The sequence below is a fragment of the Caenorhabditis remanei genome, chromosome I (genome assembly GCF_010183535.1).
Source record: "Caenorhabditis remanei strain PX506 chromosome I, whole genome shotgun sequence".
In the NCBI taxonomy this organism is placed as follows: domain Eukaryota; kingdom Metazoa; phylum Nematoda; class Chromadorea; order Rhabditida; family Rhabditidae; genus Caenorhabditis; species Caenorhabditis remanei.
The window spans coordinates 11,898,453-11,917,457 of NC_071328.1; the positions used below are offsets into that span (position 1 = coordinate 11,898,453).

The following is a 19,005-nucleotide window of genomic DNA, read 5'->3' on the forward strand; positions in this document are numbered from 1 at the left end:
TGTAATTTCTGTCCCTGTTCTCTTTCTACTAATTTATATTGTTTTCTTTCCTTTTTCTCTCAATTCCTTTCCTTTCTAGCCATCAGAATTGTTTCCTGTGATTTTTCTTTTCTTTCTTTCCTTTTAGAAATCTATTTTTCGGCAGAGTATTTATTGAGATTATTGTGGATAAAAACAAAAAAATCCTGAAAATTTCGATTATGTTTTTTGTATGTTTGGTTTGGTGTCGTGTGGTGTGTGAATTCAGTTTCCATATTTTCAGTTCTAACTCCTTTCTTAAAATCTAACATCGTTTTGTGTTCAGGAAGTAAATGAACAGAAAAGAGAAAGAAGCGAGAAAGCTGCTACATGCTGGAAACTTCAAAGATGCCGTCGATAAATTAAACGAAGCAGGGCAGGAGTTGCATAGAGCAGGGGATTCGGATAAAGCGATCGAAGTGTTAGAAGAAGGTAAATTAGAAAGGATGAATTCAACTTTATTCAAATATCAAAAACAATCAAATTGATCTCTTCCTCTTTCCCGAGGCCTTTCTGCTTCGTACACAAATTTCACTGCCTTCTCCTCGATCCTCTAATTCGTATTTTAACGTGGCAGAAGTCCTCGATTTCAATGGGAATTTCATCGAGGTACTGCTCATTATTTGAGAAAATGTCATGCTGTAACTGCTCTCCTCACGGAAAATCTGAAAATATTTCCGGTGCACATCTGGCCAGTTTCGTATTGAAATATGCTTCCTGATAGCAATTGAACATTAGATAGTAGGCACAAGCACAATTGATATTTTTCAAACAAATCGATTCACACTCTTCTCGAGACTTCACAGTGGAATTTCCGTTTCTTATGATGAAAATCGCTGGGCGAAGAGGACTGGAGCCATCACAGGATTGGTCAAAATTGGAAACGAAATATAGCTGAAGCTGTGAAGGAAGTTTGAACTAACAGAAAAAGAAGGAAAGAAAAAAAGTAGAAGACGAGACATGTTTTTTTCAACTTTGCATAGGCTCAAATTCCTTCGAAAAGAGTTATCACTTCAAATATCTCTAAAAATCGATTACTTTCCAGGATCAAAAATCGCCTTGCAATACGGAAAACTACAATACGAAAGGAGCTTTTGCGAACGAACTCTCTCTGAAATTCACGCAGATCTCGGAAATAAAGAGCAATGTCTCCGACACATTCAGAAATTCCGGACACTATCAAAAGAATGCGAAAACAAGTCACAAGAACAGTTATCGTATCATGTGGAGGCGTGGTGTCTGCAACAACTGTTTTTGAACGGAAAAGCTGAGAGAACAGATTTGGAAGAAGCGATTAAGAAGACAAAGGAGTCGAGAAACTTTGTGCAAAAATATGGGAAGACGTTCAAACCAGATGAGGTCGGAGGACCGCCGCATAAGAGAATGGCTGACTTGGTTAGAGAGATAATTGGTTAATTGGTTGGTAATTATCACTGAAATTAATTGCAGTACACTTTGGAAGCTCAGCTACAACACCAACTGGGTAACACCAAGGAAGCGATGAATCTATTGGCAAAGACTCAGCAATATTTGAAGTAAGCAAGAAAGAAATCGAAGCTTTCCTTCCAAGTAATTGTTCCAGGTCAAATGATAAATCCACTAAATTCGAAATGCTTCGAACCAAATGTAGCGTTGCTCCAGTGTCGCAGCGAATCGATATAGCTGAATTAATGGATGATGACGCTCCAGAAGAAAAAAAAGCGCAGGCTTTGACAGAGCTGTCTCATGTGAGTATGATAACATCACTAATTTTACAAAAGCGCTCCACTGAAACTGAACAAACTTTCTAGATATATTATTTTCAGCAATATGTTCTTGGTAAAATGCTGGAACGTGGATATAAAGCACTGGCCCACGCGCTCATTATGCATCAAAAGCAGTTCGGACGGGATGACTTGCAGGACTCAGTCAAACGATTATGTATTTGTGAGTTCGAAAGTGGATAGTACTTTCAAATCTTACTAATTCTTCAGTATACCGTCTGGTAAAATACTCTGAAATTCTCAAAAGCAACAAAAAAAGCAAACAATATTCTTTGTGTCAACTCCACGAAGCGATTGGAGATCTCTACGATAAGTATTATCAGACATTGCTGGAGACCGAGAAGAAAGAGTATCGACAGTTTCTGAAGGAGAATATACTGCAAAATTATGAGAAAATGCTGGAGTAAGTTGCGAAGAATTGGGGATGATTTCTACTATAATGGTTTCCAGATTCAAAAGAAATGATGAAGATGTTCTTCGTGCAAATCTTGCAATCGCGTTGGTCTATTGGGATCTTGAGGAGTATTCGAAATCGAGAAAGATTTTTGAGCAACGATTGGAACTATTGGAAAATATCGGCGCCTCGGAGGATAAGGTAACAATTATAGGCTTGCAAACAAAACTATTAAATTCCAGATTCTCGACACCCGAGTGTCCATTTTCAACTGTAAGACAAAAATCAACTTTCCTGGACTCGAACGAGAATTCGATGTACTCAAAAATGCAGTCGAACCATTGAACAACACTAAACGAGAGCTCTACGAAGTCTGGGCGCACTACTGGTCAGATAAGAATGACGAAGAACGAGCTACGATTTGGAGGGATGCTGCAGAAGCAGTTCCAGAAGTGTTGATCAGAAACCAGGATGATGAAACGGATTTCTTGTTTTTTGAATATTCGGATGATGACATTTTGGAGAAATGTAGAGATGAGAATGAGCTGTTGAAATTGGATAGGCTGACGGATTATCAATTGACGAAAACTAATAGTAAAGGAGAGACTTTGCTGCATCTGGCAGCTATGAAGTCGGATAATCATAGAGTTGTGGAAAAGTTGTGTTCATTGGTAAGGATTAAAGGGGACACCGGTATTCCAAAAATTATGATTTTTGCTATTTTCAAAAAAGAGCCTCTTGCCGTGAAGATTTGCCTTATATTTCAACATTTTTCACGTGCACGGCGAGAGAATTTTACCTTGAAATATAAGGCAAATCTTCATGGCAAGAGTCCCTTTTTTGACACTTTGAGGCCTCATAACTCGTTTTAGACAAATTTTCGGACCTGGCTTCAAGAGAATTCCCTCTTTTTTACAAAATTCTGAGTCGATCCCTGTCAAAAATCTCAATTTTTGGAATACCGGTGTCCCCCTTTAAACAACAAAACATAAGGGGGAAAAATAAACCAAAAAAGTCTGAAAAATTCGTTGGAAAAGCGTCAGAGTCAACGACTCGTCAGTCTCATCCTCACAATTTTTATCAATTATTTTCTTTCAGGGGTCCAAAGTGGACGCGAAAGACAACGGTGGATGGACACCTCTCATGGAAGCTGTTGCTAACAATCAATGTGGAAATGTGAAGGTTTTGATTCGGTTTGGAGCTGATGTGAATGCGAAAAGTATTCAATCATTCGAATGTGACTCACCGGAAGAAATTAACCATGGAAACTTGACACCTTTGATGGATGCGTGTACGAATGGATACATTGAAATCGCCCAGATATTGATTGATAATAAAGCGAGAGTTGATTTGAGAGATAAATCTGGTTGGACGGCCTATCACCATTTAAAGTGAGTTTTCGGGCTCTACCGAACTACAAGAAATTTTAATGGAGCGCGGTTATCAAACATGCTAACTTCAAGTTGGATAGAAATGTTTAAATAATTTTTTAATTTTTCAGACAACACATTGAAGACAAGGAAGTTACTGACGAAGAGACGCTGAAATTCGCGGAGTATCTTAGAACTGCCACACAGAATTATGGTCCACTTGTGGATATTCCTGTTTGCAATATCAAAACGTCATCAAATCGGTTGAATCAGGTTTCAAATAGTGATAAGAGTGAAAGACACGTTTTTTTTGAATGTTTAGGAATCCGATGACTCGCCTCCAGATGATGTCGAAGATGGAATTATTCTTGGAATGGCTGCTTCGAGAAAACGAAAATTTTTGAGTGAATACGAAAATTCCAGAAATTTGAATAAACGAAAGCAGCGGAGTGGAGAGAATATGAGGTATCCATATTGAAAAGTTATATTTAGAAATGTTGGTTTTTTCAAGTAGAGACAGTGAAATAAAGTAGTCAAAAGTTCAGCATTTTCTGTAATCAAGTTTTATTTCCATTTTAAAAAATCTCTTATCAGTCTTTTCTTTTCGAAAAATGGCGGAAATTTACAACTTTAATCACTTTTTCGGCTTCGATTGAACATTTTTCTGATAAAATTTAGACTAAAAAGTGATCAAACCTGAAAAGTGAACTAAAAAGTGAATTAATTTTATTCAATTCCAAACAAATTTTAACGAGAACATCCCGTAATCTATCGTGAACTCTCTCCAATTTCCAGAATGTCACCTCCATTTGTCCACATCCCCCAGAAACGTAACATCCAGCCATCTTCATCATATGTTCAACCAAGAAAAATCTATCGACAGACCTCATCGTCTTCCCTCACTTCAAATCCACGATATTCGATGTCTCCCAGAAGATCTATGTCCCCATCAGGAACTATTCGTTCCGCCCCCTCCGTCTATGCAGGAGACGATGATATTCAAGTTGTAGGAGTCAGAAGATCCTTTGATAGGTGAGAAATTTGCGTGCTTAACCTATTTCGCGATTTTAAATCTCTTTTCGATATTTAATTTGTCAAAACAGAGCTAAAATTTCGTGTTTTTTTTAAAATTCCGTTTTAATTTTGTCTGACTTTCTCTCAATTTTCTTTAATTTTATTTGGATGATTCAGATTCGATCTTTGGTTGGAAATTACTAAAGGGGACACATTTTTCTTCAGCTGTTTATTCTTTCGAATCTAAAATTGAATCTTGGAAAACGAAATAAACAAAAACATTCCTCTCAGATTTTCCAGATCAAAAATTTGTATTAAAGCAAAATTTTGCACTAAAAAAAGTTTCAGACCCCAGGTCCAGATCGCTCCAAAACTGCCGTCACCTGCAGTTGTTCATCAACGTTTTGTTCCATCTCCGAGGCAGCAATTTGATCTGAATTCGTCAGAAATTGTTGTCAAATGTTGCTTTCAACTGCCGGCTGGAAGTGGTGATGAGATTCGGCCAGAGAAGTTGCCCATGAAACGGTAATCATTGTTAGGCTCCGCCCATTTTTGCATTTCAAAGTGTAGTTTTTTTCAATAAATACAATAATAAATACAATTCCAGAACAATGTCGATCTCTGAAGTCAAAACTACAGTAATCTCAAGAATCCCCGCCATCTCTCAATTCAAGATAAAGGCAGTCTGGAATAAAGATGACGAAGACAAATGTGGAGTCGATGAGCTCACTTTGACTCAAGTCGCCGACAAGCCGAATCAACGTGAAGTGGCTCTTGTATTCGATTTGGGCGCCCCGTCGGCTCACGAGATTTATCAGGAAATTTCGAAAAGTGGGTACTCAAGAAAACGAGAAAAAATGATTTATTCTCACAATATTCGACAAAAAAACATGAAATCAGTACTTATCATAGTAGTGTTGGGAGTTGTGATAGTCGTTGTATTTTGGCTGCTCGTTGTAATAAGAGCTACCGTAGTATGGCTGGTGGGATGGTTGATAGGAGGAATAGTAGTCGTTTCCGTATTTTTGATCGTGTCCTTCGTATTTTGGTTGGTAAGATTCGTGATAGTAGGATGGTTGGTAGTGGGAATCTGGAAAGTAGAAAGTTGGGGTACGGTAATGTTTTGGTTACTGTAGATACAGAAATTCTGCATGACTTTGGTCCTTAGGATCCAGTTTGTGGTTACTGTAACCACAGTAGCCTCATTGTTGTGATTACAGTATCAGAACTCTAAAGATTCCCGAAATTTAAAAAAAAACATATTTTCTGATTTGGTTACTGTAACTCACAGTACTCCTACAGTATTCTAATGCCGTCTAGTGGAGAATCCTAACCTTTGTGATCATCGTGCTTTCCGTATGACTCGTACTTGTTACCATATGGGTTCAGATAGACCGGCTTGAATTGATGGCCGCCATATTTCGGTCCGTGGTCTGAAAAGATTGAAATTATTTGAATATCGTAGATCATTTCGCAGGTGACTCATTTATTTTGACTGACCGTTTTTCTAGTTTTTGTGGAGATTGTATTCAAAAATCTATTAGAGTGATATTCATAAACTGGGAAGTTTTGGAGATTCAAGGATGAAAATTTGGATTTTTTCTTTGGAAATGTAGTATCAAAGGTTTCAACTGTACTGAAATGAAAAGACGCAGACAAGATTCGGAGGCACAGTATCTTTTTGACTAGCGTTTCTAGTTTTCTTTCAGTTGCTAAAACTACAGTAATCCGTAACTTACCAAACATGGCGAAAGCCGTTGAAGCGCACACTGCGAGGACAAAAAGTGATAAGCGGAAGTACATTGTCTTCTTCTTTTTCACTCAATCGAGTGTCAATTGAATGTACCTTTTCTCATCTCTTCTCATCTCTTTTATACTTTCCACAAACATTCACAAAAACAAGTTGACTCCGCCCCACTTTCTTCCCGTCTCTTCCCCCTCCCTCTTCCGTTTTTTTTTCTTGAATGCTTTCTTCTAGATACTAGTCGTTTGCAGCAACAGCAGTAGACTGACACATTCTCTCTCTCTCTCTCACATACACTAAATTACATAATGGTACGAGTTTATTGATGGAAAAGAATGGGGCTGCCAGAAAATGAGGAAGAAAATTAGAAGAGGAGAAAGTGCCAATCGAGGAGATTTATTTTTAGATTAATGACGGGATTGTAGGTGTTTTCTGGAGGTGTCTTACTGCAGAAATCGACTGAAAAAGGCTCTGTAATTCCCGATTTTAGGATCACTATCAGAAAAAATCCTTTTTTTAGAAAGACTAGAGAAGTGGATTCGGTTTCGAGATGTTTTTTGAATTGGAATTATAGAAACTCATTGGGCTACTGCCAGGTATGTGCCTGGGTGGCGTTGAGCGCCTCGCATTTTCAGCCGAAATTTGAAAATGCGACGAGAAAGAGTGTGCGAAATGGAGAGACGCAGACACACTCTCTCTCTCGTCGCATTTTCGCCCACTTTGAAATCTTTCAGCGCCCAAAGCGCCTCCATAGGCACATCCCTGGCTACTGCTCTGAAAAACATCTTCCAACTCGGTTTTTTTCTAGTCAAAAACTCTTATTTAGTCTCGAAATATGCTCCTATTAAAATGTGATATTCTATTACAGGTTGCAGGCACCCCCTTACTAATTACCTCTTCTCTTAATTAGTGTTTCCCAGAATCCACATAATTGTTTGTTTGCTCCTCGTGCTTCCGTCGTACAGAAATCCAATCTCGAAGAGAGTAAAAATTGAAAATTTCTCTTTGAGATCTGATCTTGTTTTTCCTCTCGGTTTTATGATTCTTCTGAAGTTGTGATCTACGGATTGACGAGTTTCGCCCAATAGAGATTCTGAAGATTCGTGGAAGAAGAAGCAGTGATGTCAGAGTTCACACTGGAGGAGAAGGCAAATTAGTTGAGGGAATCTTGGAAAATGACGTATTCTCGACGAAGGTTTAGAGATGAATATTTTTCTGAAAATTGAAGATGGTGAAGGATCGATATTCATCTGAAATCGAATATCAGGTTTCTGAAACTGACAACGTGGGAGACTTCTGGACAGAGAAACTTTTGTATCTGCAATGGTCTAGTCACGAGTTCCTACAAAGTTCAAGATTCCTGAAATTGTATATTCCAATTTCCTGTTTACAAAGATATATTTTCCTACAATTTAAAGTGCATTCTGAAGAAAATTTCAGGTACAATTAATTCCGCATCTTTCTGTTTGATTCTTGAGTTGTATTCTCAGGTTACGGTAGCCTACAATCTGAAAAATGTATCTTTTTGATAGGTACCGTATACCGTAAGTAATCGAAATTGGTGAAAAGTAAGAAAGGCTCTCTGCCAATATCTGTCCATTCTTTTCGCCAAGAAACAAACTTATTCAGTGGCCGAAACGTACTAATTATAGCCGATGACACCACATTCGTGATGAGACACGCAAATGTGTGATGTATTAAGCATACATTGACGGAAGATGAACATTGGCATAACTGATGTTTAATTTTAGGAATGGGACAATAAGAAATGAGAATGTTTATTCGAAAATGAAAAATGATAGAAAATGAAATATTTCATGAGAGAAAAATTCTGTATATTAGGGAGCAAACCAATTAGCGTCTACTTGTGCATGTTGAAATGATGATCTCCGCCGTGGTAGTCTGGAATTGGATTTGGATTTTCAGAGAATAGGAGAATCGGATTCTTCAGAGTTACAGTTGAGTGAAAAGAAAACGCGCTCCACCGTAATACCCTTGAGATTCCATTAGAGCGCACTTTCTACTCCAACGACTCACCGTCATGTTTTGGCTGCTCGTAGTAGTTCTGTTGATGGTTATTTCCTCCGTAATATGGGGTGTATTGGTTGTATTTCGTGTAGTAATCATTGTGTCCTCCTTGGTATTTTGGCATGTACGAGTGGTAGTAAGAGGCGATTGGATTGTAATAAGATGGCTCATAGTGGGAATCTTTTCCATTGTTTCCATGCTCATCGTACTTTCCATATGACTCAGTGTTGTAGTACTTGGATCCATAGGTATGAGTTTGATATGGTTGATAGTAGCTGGTGGAGTGGCCTCCTGGGTAGTAGGAGTTGTGCTCTGAAAGTTGAAGATTTAGAAAGAGCGCTCTACCTCTGGTTTCAATGGAGCGCACTTACCCATGACTGCGAGAGCACCAATAGTGCAAACGGAAAGAACAAGAAGAGAGGAGTAGGAAGCCATCGAATGATAATTCATACCTCAGGACATGCGTCTTCTTTTATACCATTTCTTCTCCTCTTCATTCCGGTTACTAATAGTAGTTCATATAGAAAAAAGAATAGAAGACGAAGAGACAACAATACAGATGGATACTTTTTCTATTGTACTTTCTCTTTCTTCTTTATTTTCCCTCCTGATAGTTTTGCAATGTCATCTGGATGAATGGTAAGGAGACTTCTTAGAAGTAGGAGAGATGGAATGGGTACGGTTTGCACTCTATTAGAAGGGCATGATGAGGATAGACTGATGGGATTTAAAAATGATTAAAGTGAAAAAATGAAAAAAAAATCCTGAATGAAGTTATTCAGATTCCTAAATCCTGAAATCAGAATCTTTTGAATCTTGAATTCATAATGCTTAGCCCAAGTTTTAAAATTTCGCAATCGTACTCCAGGATGGCAAATCTAAAATCCAGACATTGAAGTCTAGCATTTGGAGTCTAGAATTCGGGATTCAGATTACAGAATCTCAAATCTAGGTTTTTGCATTTTCTAGCCTAAATCCCAAATCGTGAGATTTGAGATTCCAGAATCTGGGAATCTGAAGTCAACATTCAAAAATGTAAACTATAAAAAGAATTTATCTGGAATCCAGAATTGCGAATCCTCAATTCTGAATCCCGAGATCCTTGTTCCTGAATCGAAAATTTTAAATTCTGAAACATTTATCTTTTATCTAGATTTCAGTATACAAATTTCAAAATACTCGAATCTAAAATTTTGAGTTCTTAATTCAGAATTCAGAAATTTTAAAATTCATCAAAATTTTATATTTTCAGACCCGATCGCCGAGGTAACGGAGCGTCTGAAACTGCTCTCCACCGAAAAACAGCTGGATCTCTCTTCCCTTTTCCTCAATTCAAACGAAATGACAGAAATCACAAAAACTTTGAACAAATGTGAACGACCACAGAATTCGAAGATTGATATCAGTTTTTGTGGTAATATTTTCTACGAAATTGTATATAATTGAGGTAACAAATTTCCAGAACTTTCTATGGAAGATGAGTCCAATCTACAGGATCTCATTGATGAGTGCTCGAGTCTGAAAATTGCAAACACTTTTTCGAAATCGAGATTTTCAAGGATTTTTGAGGTAATTTAGCATTTTCTTTGTGTTTTTTTTTTCAAACAAATTTTCGAATTTCAGAAACCAAAGAATCGTCTGGAAAAGTTAGAATTGATCTGTGTTGATTTTCGAGATGAATCCCAGATTATCAGCATTTTTAAAAGTTGTCAAAGCCTGAAGACTCTGAATTTATCTGGGATTCGAGTGGCTTCTAGTACGACGTCTTTCATGGATCCACAACTTCCGGCCGCGATTATTGGTATAGCTCTGAAAATGTCTCATTCTGACGTTGATTTTCAGCACTTCCCCATCTTGTAAACTTGGATCTCAGCTTCAATTCGTCGTGGATTTCTGAACAGAATTGGAATCAATTGCTGAAAGGATTAGAGAAATTAGAGGAGTTGGCGATGAATGAGACCAAGTGTGATGTGCAATTTGAGGTTAGTTTTGGAAAATGCGCTCTATCGAAATTTGAATTTTCAGTCCGACTGGCTCCCCCACCTCTCCATATTTTCCGCCCGTGGGTCAGATCTTCACTGGGATTCAATATTCGAAATGCTCTCCGTATCCGACAGAATCACCCGAGTCGATGTCCGTTTCTCCACGATTGATTCAAGTCTTCCGGAAGAATTACAAAAAGGAAATCTTCGAATTGGCGATATATTGTATTAATTATTTATGAACCCGGTTCTTTTCTCATTTTTCTCAGAATCTCATTTTCACTTTGCAAAAAAAAAAAACGAAAACTTGTAAAATAAATAACCGTATATTTAAAACTGACTCTGTTTAGTATAATTTAGTTAAATCAAATGATGCTCCTCTGGCGGAGGACACATTCGACAGATTGCTGTTATTCTATTCTGAAATACTGGAAGAATATCATCATCTTGGAATAGAAGAGTCCATTGATATTGAGCTGAACCGTCTTCGCACATTGATTTGAAGAAGAATCTGGAAATATGAGAAGATTTGGAAAGTGCGCTCTACATTTATTAAAATTGAAAAAAATAAATTACCAACAGAGCGTGTTTGCATTAACAATGCGCTCCGTTGCTAACTTCGAAAAAACGCCCTAAAATTTACCTGCAACTATCAGTATAATGTAGACCAAATAAATGACGGAAATATCTCAAAGTGACCGATTGATTCGCCGAAATCTTGGCGATCATCGGGACATCATTCTCGTATCGAAGCTCTACAGTCAGCTTTTGGACTTCCGGACTCCGTTTTTTGCTGGAAAATCAAATATTACTGCTGAGTAGAACGCGCTCTATTGCTAACTTTCCAATAGAGCTCAATTGCTTCACTTACTGCTGAAGAGTAGAGAATCCGTTATTACTTCCCGGAAACAGACGATTCGGTCTCTCCAATGTTCCATGATTTGATTTACCGTAACCTGAAATTAAAGTGATGCAATCGCGCTCTATCAAAACTTAATTATAGTTCGATAGAGCGTACTTGCCACCCACACTCACGTTCAAAACTCCAAAAATCGCTGGCATTACTTCCGAATCCGCTGGAATCTGATGTTACGTTTTGTTGGCGTTTTTTCCTGAAAACTCATTAATTTGAAGAAAAATTTTGAGAAAAATCGATACTTATAAAGTGATTCGAATCGTTTCGGAAGGTTGGAAACCTTCATTGTATTCGTGTGAGTACTGTGTGGAGGCGGGGCGAATCCGTCATTTCCATATGGGTTTGATGATGAAGAAGACTTTGGTTTCTCAGGGCTCTCCTCGGTTTCAGATGAGTTTTTGGTTTCTCTGAAATACGAATTTTTGGGTATTGTAGGGAAGATACTGTAGCTACAGTAACCCAGATGGAGCAAAGCTTTTAACAAGCAAGAGAGAATAGGTTATTCTAAGATGTTACTTTAAATGGGACTACGGTAGTTACAGTAATCCAGTAGAAGAGATTTTCTGGTTAATGTAGGATCGCAGATCAAATGTACCCTATATTTGACCTACTGTAAAGAATTGAGCCGAGTACAAACTGCATTGAAAAAAGCGAATCGATCGTCTTCTGACTCGTGGGTTACGGTATTCTGACCGATTTCATGTCGAGACGATCTATCGATTGCGTCGTCGTTAAACCTGAATTCTTCGAATTCAATAAATTTTAAAATCCAATGGAAACCTTACCAAATCATGGCGCCTTTGTTGGAGGAACTGGTGGAAGACGCGTCTTCCCACTGAAAGAATGTCAACTTCGCTCTACTGGCACTATTTTCGCGTGATTGACTTACTGTAGTATTGATATCAGCTGTTGTTGTTGAATATTCTGTGTGCATTGACTTCAAATGTTGGAAGAGTGGCTGTTTCAGGGGGTCAAATAGCTCGACGTACGGTGGTTTTCCATCGAGAACCTGTAATGAGAATACTGTTTTAGGATAGAGAATCAAACTGGTAAATAGTGTCAGAACTCTAATTTTTGAAGATTTTTGTTTAGAAATTGCGAATTTAGAGAAGATCGCAGAATTCTGACAAAATGTATTCCGAGTTATTTCTGGATTTTAGGGATTCGTTCAGTTTGGTTTTACAACCTTTTGTTAGAAGAAATTCCCTGGAGTCACAGATTTATTTTTCAGTAAAAATGACTAGCCCCGGGAGTGTGTCTCAATTTATAACTGTTTAATATAGAAATATAACTGTTTAATATAGAACTGCTACAATTGGTATAACTTGGTATAACAAAACTGAACAAAATACAGCCGAAACGCTCTTATCAGAGCGAAAAAAGGAGATTTTTAGCTTTCTAGATTGACGGTAACTTCGTAGAGCTTAAAGTTGTCAATTAACAAGAATGAAACCCTAGTTTTGATCTACACTTCCTACAAAAATTGACTTCGTGAGATAAGAAATGACAACGGAAATTTTCCACTGGAAACACTAGAAGTCAGAAACTTTTAGACCCCTTTTTGATCTTACTGTTACCTTTATGCCAGTGACTATTTGTGATAAAATCTCTGAAGTTTGGAGATATGATTTCGTAAAACAAAAAAATTAAGTAATACGCAGAGAATCTAGAAAAAAACAAGAATTTTTGGACAGTGCATTTTGAGAGAATCAGAAAAAAACATTTTGACAGTTACAACATTAAGGATGTTAGCAATCTATGAAACCTTCCAAAATATCTGCGAATTTTAATTCAGAAACTCACTTCTACAGTATCCTCCTCATAACGTGGTAGAAAATCCTTCCACCTTCTAGCCATAGTAATCAATGAAAAGAAAAAAAAGAGCAGAAATCTTAGTTCTGTTCTTCTTATTGACCAACACTTTCTATCTCTCTCTCTCTTTTTCTCGTTTTGTGACGTGTCAACCTGTTGGAATCTACACAATGCTTCAACTCATTGAGGAGTGTCCCCTCAAGAACACTTGACAGATACCGGGTGAGAGCAGAGAGGATACAAGAAACAGTTTATCAAGAGAACACATACCTCATGTACTCTTTTTGACATTTCAGTTCTCGTCGAATCGTCGATGACGTGGCATTTTCCTGTATTCAAACTGACGTATTTTCGATGGATGTGACGGGCCAATTTGAGAAGAGAAAGGGATGGAGAACCACTTTTCAGTTTGGATTCAAATTCCAGGATCGAGGTGTAAAGGGCTATCGAATCGGCATTTCTTGATTCTTCCTGAAAGAAGAGAATAGGAGAAATGTGGAGAATAGGAAACGGGGATCTATTTAGGGTATTGTAATGACTTGTCTGGAATCAGGATACATTACTGAATTGTCCAATTCTCTGGTTTTCAGAAAAACGGACAACTTGGATCTTTAGCTATAGTTTACCTGTGATAAGCCTTTCCAGAACTATTTTTTTTAAAATCGCATGCTTTAGGTCCGATAAGTTTCATTGTGTAATAATAGATTTCCGTAAAACCTGTGATAGAGACGCGCTCGCTAGCAAGTTTGGAGCATCCTATTTCGGCTGTTTTTAAAGATATGAACTTTTTTTCAACTGAAGAAATATTCTATGAATAGCAAGCTATATTTTGTCAGTTTGCAGATTTTCGATATTTCTGTTGGGAACCAAGATATATCGCTGCGAACAGGCACGGCTAGGTGCGCCTCTATTACAGGTTTTACGGTATTATACTGAGCGCTCTGTTAAATTTTTTTAAACTTTGAACTTTTTTCTGATTTCAACCTTTATTTTTCCTTTATTTTGTTTTCTAAGAATTAATTACCAGTTATAATGTTGAATGAGTCTAAACAGAGATTTAGGACCATCATGTAGAACAAATCAAGAGATTACCCACAGAGCACACACTACTTTTTCAGGATTTTCCACTGCTCAGCACAAACCAACCGTAGAAAAAGTATTTCGGCTAATGGACTGTTTTAGGGAGCTCAATGAGCTCAAAATGTTGCTCAATTTGGAAATTAGAGAAAACACTTTTAGACACTAGCGACGTTAATGCAATCTTCATAAGACCATGCTCAAAATCAAAGCGAGATTCAGAATCTCAGATTCTCAATTAAGATCATATCTTCATTTTTACCTTTTGACACCATTTGATAAATGAAGCATTCCGAAGGATCCGCTCACTGAATGATTTCGATCGCATTGTCATCGTTTCTCCGTTTCATACTGGAACAAAAAGAGAGACACTTCGCAACTAGTCATTTTGAAACTGAGGCGTTTTACTACTAGAAAAGTTTTAAGTTGACAGAGTTTCAAAACGTCTCAGTTGAGAAATGAAAAATTGCGAAAGTGTCATAAAACCGGTTATTACTTTATTAAAATTTCAAGACAATTATTCGAAAAATTCCGTAAAAAATGAAATGTTTGAAGTGTGGGAGGAGGGAGGAAATGCGCGAAAACGACACGAGAAAAGGTAGACATAAAGAAAAGATATAGTGTCAAATGGACTGAGAAAGCCAATCCGTGTTGGCAAATATCAGGGGAAGGAGAGAGTGAAAACGGCTGGTTTTTGTGTTCTTTCGGATGTGTTTTCTCCGTGGTTTCGACTAAGTGAGATGAGTGATTGAGAAATGAGTTCTAGAGCAGCACAGTCTATACATCTCTATCTACAATCAGAGATCTCTAGGGAAGGGGGTTGAAGGTGAGAGGTGGCTAGGATTGGTAGAAAGGGACATACGGAAATCAGGATGTGAGGACAGACCTCTGGAACTTTGGAAAAACGGAGACACAGATAGACTAATCCCGAAAAATCGACACTATTATAAGCGTGAAACATTTTGAAAATTGAATATTGGGACATCCGGATAAGCAGACAGACAGACCACTGATTCAAAGAAAACCGGATGAGAGACATCCGGATATCTGGACATACAAACAGAAACGTCAACTGGAAATTTGGTAATTCGGAATTCTCACGGTCAGAAAAAAACAAAAGTAATTTGTCAAATCAGAGCAAAAATTTGAGAGCTCATAACTCGGCTGAAAGTGTCGTGCGAAATTCAAAAATTTCAGGAAAGTATTTTCAGATCATTCTTAATCTATCCAGAAAGTTTCCGCCAACAAAGCATTTGCATGGATTTGAGGTTCCTTTGTGAAATAACAAACTACCAATTTTAACCATGTTTCACTGTTTAAGAACTAATTCTTTCAGCTGAAAGATTTGTGATATGTATAATAAAACATAGAGCTACAATTTTTTAGTTAATAACTTTTTTGTACAAGTTCACCTTTGGTCGGTACAGGGAAACAAAGAAATCAACTTCGGCCCCTGTGGGATTTCTTATCTTAACTTTGAAAGGTTATAACTTCGTAGGAAGGGTTTGTAGAAAAAAGTTGTCAACTACCAAAATAAAGCTCTTATATTATTATAGTATATTTTAAAAATTCGAATTGAAAACTTTTATTGTGCTTCCGATACATCACTTTGAAATTAGTCATTTTTGACAAGACCGTACACAATGTTGGATAGAACATCGGATGAATGTAGCACTTTAAAAACAATATCTCATTGAAAATTGCCAATAAAAAGATAGAGATATTATAGTTTCATCAGAATCCAATGCAACAGTTTCCATATAAACACTTGATTTCGAAATCTCCATAAATCAAATCGAGAGGAGTGTGTTGTCTTTTTGCGCGCGAAGCGTTGACCTTCGAACTGCTTCTTTTGGATTTTGCCGACATTTCGACTGACAGATGCATTGACAGATGGAGTCGAAAAGTATTCCATCATATTTTCTGTGTTTCTGAAGTTTTGAGGTAAATATTTAAAGTTGGATCTGAAAATGCCGGGAATGTGTTGTTTTTAGTGATTTTGGAAGGTTCGTTATTGAAAACCGATGAATTTATATTTTTCCTTGCCTATTTTTTTTGTTTCAATAAAAAAACGAGTTAATTACACTGTATTCCAGCAAAACATATGTTTAAACATCGAACTGGCACAGGGTCTCGGGATGAGTAGTGAAAATAAACGCGCTCCGCTGAAATCAGCTAAAATTTTAGCGCGAAATTCAAAATAATATTTTTATTTTAAAACTTTATTTCTTTATTTAATAGAATTGATCTTGAAAATATGCGAGGCAGTCGAAAAACTGGCCAAAAATGCGGAAAAACAGACATAAATCGGCTCAAAAAGTGATCGATTAAGCTGCGTATCAAAGTGCCACAGTGAAACAGCGAATTGAAAAAATTAAAATTTGAATTTACCGCCAATGTCTAGTGGAGCGCATACGATTTCACTACTCACCCCTAGACCCTGTGAACTGGAACTATTACACGGCCTCCTGCGAGTAAAAAAATTATGGCAAAACTACTGTAGGTTTCGCGAGAGCGCGCTTGCAACATTCGCTGAAAAAATTCTTGCTGAAAACTTCTACGACGTCGGCGACATGAAAAACACAAAAATTTCGGAATTTTTTTTAACGAATTGGAATGATACGATTTTTAGCAACATTTTAAACATAATCTTGTTTTTGCTCGATATAACTGAAAGGAGATCACATTTTCACCGAAAAATTGCCAAAAACGGTGTGATATAGTTTCTTTTTTGGGAAAAAGTTACTTTTCTAAAGAGTCAGAGACAGATTACATTTTATCCAATCATTTATAACCAGTACTAATAAGAAATACGTTCATATTCAGAATATTAGAGTACAGTACACCTCAATTTTCGAGCATATTCAGAAGTTTCCGACTTCAGAATAACTTTAGAAAAAAAGTAAAACCATAGAATGGTAGACCCATACTTGTCACGGGCCGGGCCGGGCCGGGCCGAGGCGGGCCCGCTAAAAAAAATCTTCCGGCCCGGCCCGGCCCGTCAAAATATTGAAAAAAAAATTTTTCGTCGTTTTCCCATTGTTTTTTCGTTTACTACTTCATGGCAAACATATTATTGATTAGAAATTATAAAAAGACAACAAGTGAAAACGGAAATTGTCAGAATAAGTTATTTTGTCACTATAAACTTTGAGCCTCTCAAAGTCTCTGTGATAATCAGCCGATGATCAGAATCAGGATCAAGAACTTGCTGGAGGCTTCTGAAAGTAGTCTTATCGAATCCCCCGACCTCGATTTAGTATAAACCGAAGAAAATATTTAATTTCCAAGACTTTTAATTCTATTTTTCAAAAATAATTTTTTGCTGCGGGCCCTGAAATTTTCAGCGGGCCCGGCCCGGCCCGGGCCGGGCTCAAACGGGCCGGCCCGTGATTTGACAAGTATGGGTAGACCGGTCGAAAAGAATCAATTTGAGCTATAGAACGTCAAAATAAGTGTAAAACTGAGAGTGCCCAAAAAATTTTCAGTTTCCCACAGTAAAATCGTAGATTTCGAGGGTTTTCAGGGATTATCTTCGGGTAGGAAAAGGTTTTCAAAAATCGGCTTCCATAGGTTTGTAGAGAAAGTCTTTGCGGATCTTTTTCAAAAAAACATATTTTGTTTGCATTAAAACTGACAGCGTCCAAAAATTTTCTAGCTTCGAAAACAGCAGAAATGTACAGAGAAATAGTCGTTTCTCACTTCAACAACTTGCCGTGAGCTCAATAATGGACCGTTAAACATGAAATTTTGTGAGTAAAATGTTCAAACCTAGCATATCACTTTCTTAGTTGGTCACTTTTTTCTAGGACCTTTCCCTGGCTTACTGTAGCTCATAGAGACTCAGTCATTCTCAGGTTAGCACAGCAGCGCAGGGAAGACCCACATCAAAATACGACCAACTACAAAATTGAAGTACTAGGAGTCAGACTTGTCACGGGCCGGGCCGGGCCGAAATCAGAGAAAAATCTCGGCCCGGCCCGGCCCGGCCCGGCCCGGCCCGGGGGCCCGGCCCGCTCGGCCCGTTTTGAAACATTTTTTCAAAAAATTTCTTGTTTTTCAACTTTTTTTTGGAAATTTTTTGAACTTTTTTGAAAAAAGTATAGTTTTTGAATAAACATTTAAAATTGAATCAAAATGTGAATATGTATGATAATCAAAGCATTTTTACTCTTTTTTTTCGAAAAATTTCAAAAAAAAATTGGTAAAAATGGGTACCCATTTTTGAATCCGGGCCGACCGGGCCGGGCCGGGCCAAGAGAAATTTCGGCCCGGCCCGGCCCGGCCAAGAAAAATCTCGGCCCGGCCCGGGCCGGCCCGATTTTTGACAAGTCTGCTAGGAGTAACCTGTTTACACACAAAATTTCAAGACTTTTGCTCAATTTCTGAGCCTGTACCATTACTTCAAACTTTTTTGTTGTCTTCCTCTCGACACCTCGCTAGTCTCTCCTCACTGAGGTACTTGTACGATTAACAGGTTACATTTTTTAATGTTTAATTGGCTAGTCCACCTTATTTTCTAATATCCCTCGGTGGTTTCGAACAAAATAATTATACTTTCATGAAATCATAGATCGCAAATGATCTCCAATGGATCAACGTAAAAATTTCATGTTTCCGTCTGAAAATTTGAGATAATGTGTGTGATAAACTATTAAAAATGTCTTCCTTCAACCGTTTTTCAACTTTTTTAACCACAAAATTCTGAAAGACAGAGAAAAACGGGCTCAGAAAACTCTAATTCCATTTTACTGTAGTTGCGGCTAGAGAGTGTGCGCAGCGAGAGAGGGAAAAGAAACGCGCGATTTCTCCGACTTTTTTCACTCGCAGGAGGCACAGGGTCTCGGGATGAGTAGTGAAAATAAACGCGCTCCGCTGAAATCAGCT

The 19,005-nt window shown here is 37.7% G+C and overlaps 5 protein-coding genes across 5 annotated transcripts; 2 read left to right on the forward strand and 3 right to left on the reverse strand.

The window, feature by feature from the left end:
• Positions 1-311: 311 nt before the first annotated feature.
• On the forward strand, positions 312-5,793 carry GCK72_002647 (uncharacterized protein; the record flags this gene model as incomplete). The annotated part of the gene is made up of 15 exons (XM_053723529.1): positions 312-450; positions 1,064-1,413; positions 1,468-1,553; positions 1,601-1,745; positions 1,824-1,944; positions 1,992-2,184; positions 2,232-2,376; positions 2,454-2,846; positions 3,274-3,566; positions 3,677-3,818; positions 3,868-4,010; positions 4,341-4,577; positions 4,908-5,084; positions 5,167-5,390; positions 5,735-5,793. 15 exons carry the CDS (start codon positions 312-314, stop codon positions 5,791-5,793), a joined length of 2,847 nt encoding a protein of 948 aa, XP_053592174.1.
• On the reverse strand, positions 5,456-6,362 carry GCK72_002648 (uncharacterized protein; the record flags this gene model as incomplete). The annotated part of the gene is made up of 3 exons (XM_003112179.2): positions 5,456-5,649; positions 5,894-5,992; positions 6,299-6,362. 3 exons carry the CDS (start codon positions 6,360-6,362, stop codon positions 5,456-5,458), a joined length of 357 nt encoding a protein of 118 aa, XP_003112227.1.
• Positions 6,363-8,164: 1,802 nt separating this feature from the next.
• On the reverse strand, positions 8,165-8,766 carry GCK72_002649 (uncharacterized protein; the record flags this gene model as incomplete). The annotated part of the gene is made up of 3 exons (XM_003112062.2): positions 8,165-8,205; positions 8,341-8,643; positions 8,703-8,766. 3 exons carry the CDS (start codon positions 8,764-8,766, stop codon positions 8,165-8,167), a joined length of 408 nt encoding a protein of 135 aa, XP_003112110.1.
• Positions 8,767-9,672: 906 nt separating this feature from the next.
• GCK72_002650 (uncharacterized protein) lies at positions 9,673-10,545 on the forward strand (the record flags this gene model as incomplete). The annotated part of the gene is made up of 5 exons (XM_053723530.1): positions 9,673-9,745; positions 9,794-9,900; positions 9,955-10,087; positions 10,174-10,313; positions 10,357-10,545. The coding sequence occupies 5 exons, from the start codon at positions 9,673-9,675 to the stop codon at positions 10,543-10,545; spliced, it is 642 nt and encodes a 213-aa protein (XP_053592175.1).
• A 128-nt stretch (positions 10,546-10,673) lies between these two features.
• GCK72_002651 (uncharacterized protein) lies at positions 10,674-14,452 on the reverse strand (the record flags this gene model as incomplete). Its single annotated transcript, XM_003111931.2, has 10 exons — positions 10,674-10,824; positions 10,957-11,106; positions 11,185-11,269; positions 11,349-11,425; positions 11,472-11,636; positions 11,841-11,966; positions 12,015-12,064; positions 12,119-12,238; positions 13,312-13,512; positions 14,381-14,452. The coding sequence occupies 10 exons, from the start codon at positions 14,450-14,452 to the stop codon at positions 10,674-10,676; spliced, it is 1,197 nt and encodes a 398-aa protein (XP_003111979.2).
• Positions 14,453-19,005: the final 4,553 nt, after the last annotated feature.